General features: G+C 52.4%; 1 protein-coding gene across 7 annotated transcripts in view; it reads left to right on the top strand.

Annotated features, from left to right (window-relative positions):
• LOC109530612 (sperm-specific antigen 2 homolog) overlaps window positions 1–2,897 on the top strand; it is a 21,373-nt gene that overhangs the window by 13,348 nt on the left and 5,128 nt on the right. For 6 of the 7 annotated variants that reach the window (XM_019894703.1, XM_019894641.1, XM_019894503.1 and 3 more), the window contains 5 exons: window positions 1–156; window positions 397–547; window positions 1,187–1,238; window positions 1,514–1,599; window positions 2,554–2,897. In XM_019894703.1, coding sequence (XP_019750262.1) covers window positions 1–156; window positions 397–547; window positions 1,187–1,238; window positions 1,514–1,599; window positions 2,554–2,897 — 789 coding nt within the window. The remainder of the gene's footprint in view (window positions 157–396; window positions 548–1,186; window positions 1,239–1,513; window positions 1,600–2,553) is intronic. The other variant, XM_019894783.1, reaches the window with a different exon arrangement.

Here is a 2,897-nt window from a genome sequence, read left to right as displayed (position 1 = left end):
GCCGGCCCGGACGGCCGACGGGGCGCCGCCCGCCCCCGCCGAAGGGCGAGACGACGAGGACGCGCGGCCCGCCGACAAGCACGTCCGCAAGAAGGACAGCTGCTCGCTGGCCACCGTCGCCGAGGAAGGCGAGAAGGAGCAACGCGCGCACCCCCGGTGAGACGCGTGGGATGGCGTTCCCGTCGAGTCCGCGCGCGATCGGCACATGTCCGTCCGTCCGTGCCTTTCATTGCCCGTCGGCCCCCTGCCAAAACATTTCAAAAATCAAATCTGAGAATCGGGAGCAGCCCTCATGGCTTGGGCCATTCAAAAAAAAAACATACGTCAGTCTTGGCAGTGACGTCACATGTCAACTGACCTTTGGGGTGATTTCTTTCTTTATTCCCCCCCACCCAGGCAAAACGGCGGCGGCGGCGAGCCCGAGTCGGCTGAGCCCGCAGCGGCCAGTCAGAGCGCAGATGAGCTGCGGGCCCCCGAGAAGGCGGCGGCGCCGACCCTGCTAGCTCAGCTGCGCACGGAGAACGCCGACTCTTTTGACATGGAGGAGGTACGGCCGGCCTTCTTCATCAGATCAGCAGCGCCTTTTGCCCTTTTCAACACTTTTCCGCACGGCTTTTTGCCGCATTCGACCTTTTTCTTTGTGCACTTCTTCGGAACATGTTTACAACCTGACTTTTGGGGATAAATATGTCGAGATATAGGTTGATCTCTCTCTCTCTCTCTCTGTATAGCTCTCTCTATAGAGGGCTGCGTCCTTTTCGCAATTACCCACAATGCACTACCGGCGGCCATATTGGAGGGCTGTTATAAACGAGCCATACACGAATTCGTTTATAACAGCCCTCCAATATGGCCGCCGGTAGTGCATTGTGGGTAATTGCGAAAAGGACGAAGCCCTCTATGGGTGTGTGTCGATAGATGGATATTCTCTCTTTCTTTGGTTCTCTCATCCATAGCTAGCCACATCGGGCTCAGTAGCTCCAGACTCTTGTTTGTTTTGGTTTCGACTTTGGGGGAACTTTTTCTTCTGTCGGCTTCCTCTTGACTTTTGAAGCCGCTCGCTTCAGACGGACTTGCAAACGATCTTCTTCCTCTTTCTTTCTTTTCCGTTTCGTCTTTTCCTTGGACTGCTTTTTCGTCTTCCCGTTCTTGTTTTGCAGTCGTAAAGTGAGTCGTATCTCCTCAGATTCAGAGTATCGAAGGCGAAGCTCTCCTGTCCAGAACGTCCAGAAGCTCGGGTGAGAAGTCGCGTCGGAGAATTTCTTTTGCTTGCGCGGGTGTGTGTGTGTGTGTGTGTGTGTGTGTGTGTGTGTGTGTGTGTGTGTGCGTGTGTGTCCGTGTGCTCGTGCCTTACGTGTGTGTCATTCCTGACACGATTGAGATTCGTGAGCGGCAGCACAGATGTTAGCTTTCACTTTCTGGCTCGGGAGGAAATTTGCACGCGGTTGAGCGTCTTACATATGCGACGGCCCCCCCAAGCTGATGGCCGCCTGATTTTTTTCCCGCCGAGCAGACCTGCTGCGGACGACGAGCCAGCAATCGGACAGCAGCGGCTTCGCCGAGGAGACCTCCTCGCTGGACGCCGCCGGCAACCTCAAGGTGGACCCTTTGCTCTCTCGCCTATTCTTTGTGCACTGTCGCTGGAATACTTTGGGAGAGTTGCCTCGCAGCGAGGTGATGACGCCAAGCCCACGTTTCGCGGACAAAACCCAAAAATGGTGAAAATCGCACGTTCTGGTTTCTCGACTGGATTTGTCGTCAGCCAGTCATGAGAAAAGGCGCCCGTTTCTCAATTCGCGGCTTCCGTTGAATTTTCAAGACATGAACTGACAATTAAACGGTCATCTTAATGAGTTTATTTATTTTTTTTCCACACAGTAAATAGAAACGTTTGCTCCCATCGGTCCTTTCCTGAAAGTGACGCGAAAATGGCAATGGATCATTTTCTCATTTCGTCGTCTTTATGTTCGACTGCACCGTCAATTGAAAAAAAAAATAATGTTTTCCACTGTAAAATGCTCATTTTCATTTCTTGATTTTTGCTATTCGCCGCGATGGGTTTGTCATTTCTTCAACGTTGTTTCATTCCGTCACGTCCGATCAATGAATCCATCAAATCAAATCCGGTTGAAAGTCACCGTCTTGAATTGGACAAGAAACCTCAAATCTTTACGATAAGTTGTCAAATGAAATGCCAAAATGGACGTGGAAATATCAGATGGCAGCATTTTTGCGATTTCACCAACAATGACTGGAGCCTTGTCAGCGAGCGGCTGAGAGATCAGGCCAAAGATTTTGACGCTGAGGGAGAATGGACGCGTGCGTGCAGATGGCAAATGTGCGTGACGGTGCTGGGAGACTACGTTTAAAAAAAAAAAAAAAAAAGTAAGCTTCGATCTGTATCGGAAGTCCTTCGACCGAAAAATTCATCCCATTTATTGAATGAAAGTCAAAACAATCACTTGGCGTCCAACTGTTGAATGTCGAGAGGATGCGAAAGAGTTTTTTCAGCAATTCTTGACGAGATTTCAACTGGTGTTGACGTGTGTTCAGGTTCAGGAGAGCAGCGACAGCTGTGACAGCGAAACCACGGTGACATCACACCCCTCGCAGGACGTGACCACGCCCGTGGCTCTGAACCAGCCGGCGTTCGACTTGCCCGACGTGCAGGCCGAGGAGTCGCCGCCACCCGCTCCCTGGGTCGGGGCGGCGAGCCGAGAAGCCGAGAGTTCCCGGAAGCGGGAAGACGATGGAAAAGATCATGAAGAGTCCGAGCCGGTGCCGCAGTACAAGGCCCACCAGCTCCCCAAGAACCTTGCGGCGGGAGATGACGGCCCAGAACCTCAGCAAGATCCCGAACAAGAAGATGCCCGAGTTTCTCAAGATGACGCCCAGAA

This window comes from Hippocampus comes, unplaced genomic scaffold (genome assembly GCF_001891065.2).
Source record: "Hippocampus comes isolate QL1 unplaced genomic scaffold, H_comes_QL1_v1.1 scaffold189, whole genome shotgun sequence".
NCBI classification, from domain to species: domain Eukaryota; kingdom Metazoa; phylum Chordata; class Actinopteri; order Syngnathiformes; family Syngnathidae; genus Hippocampus; species Hippocampus comes.
Note: the sequence above shows the minus strand (reverse complement) of the source record. Positions and strands in the feature narration are given on the sequence as shown.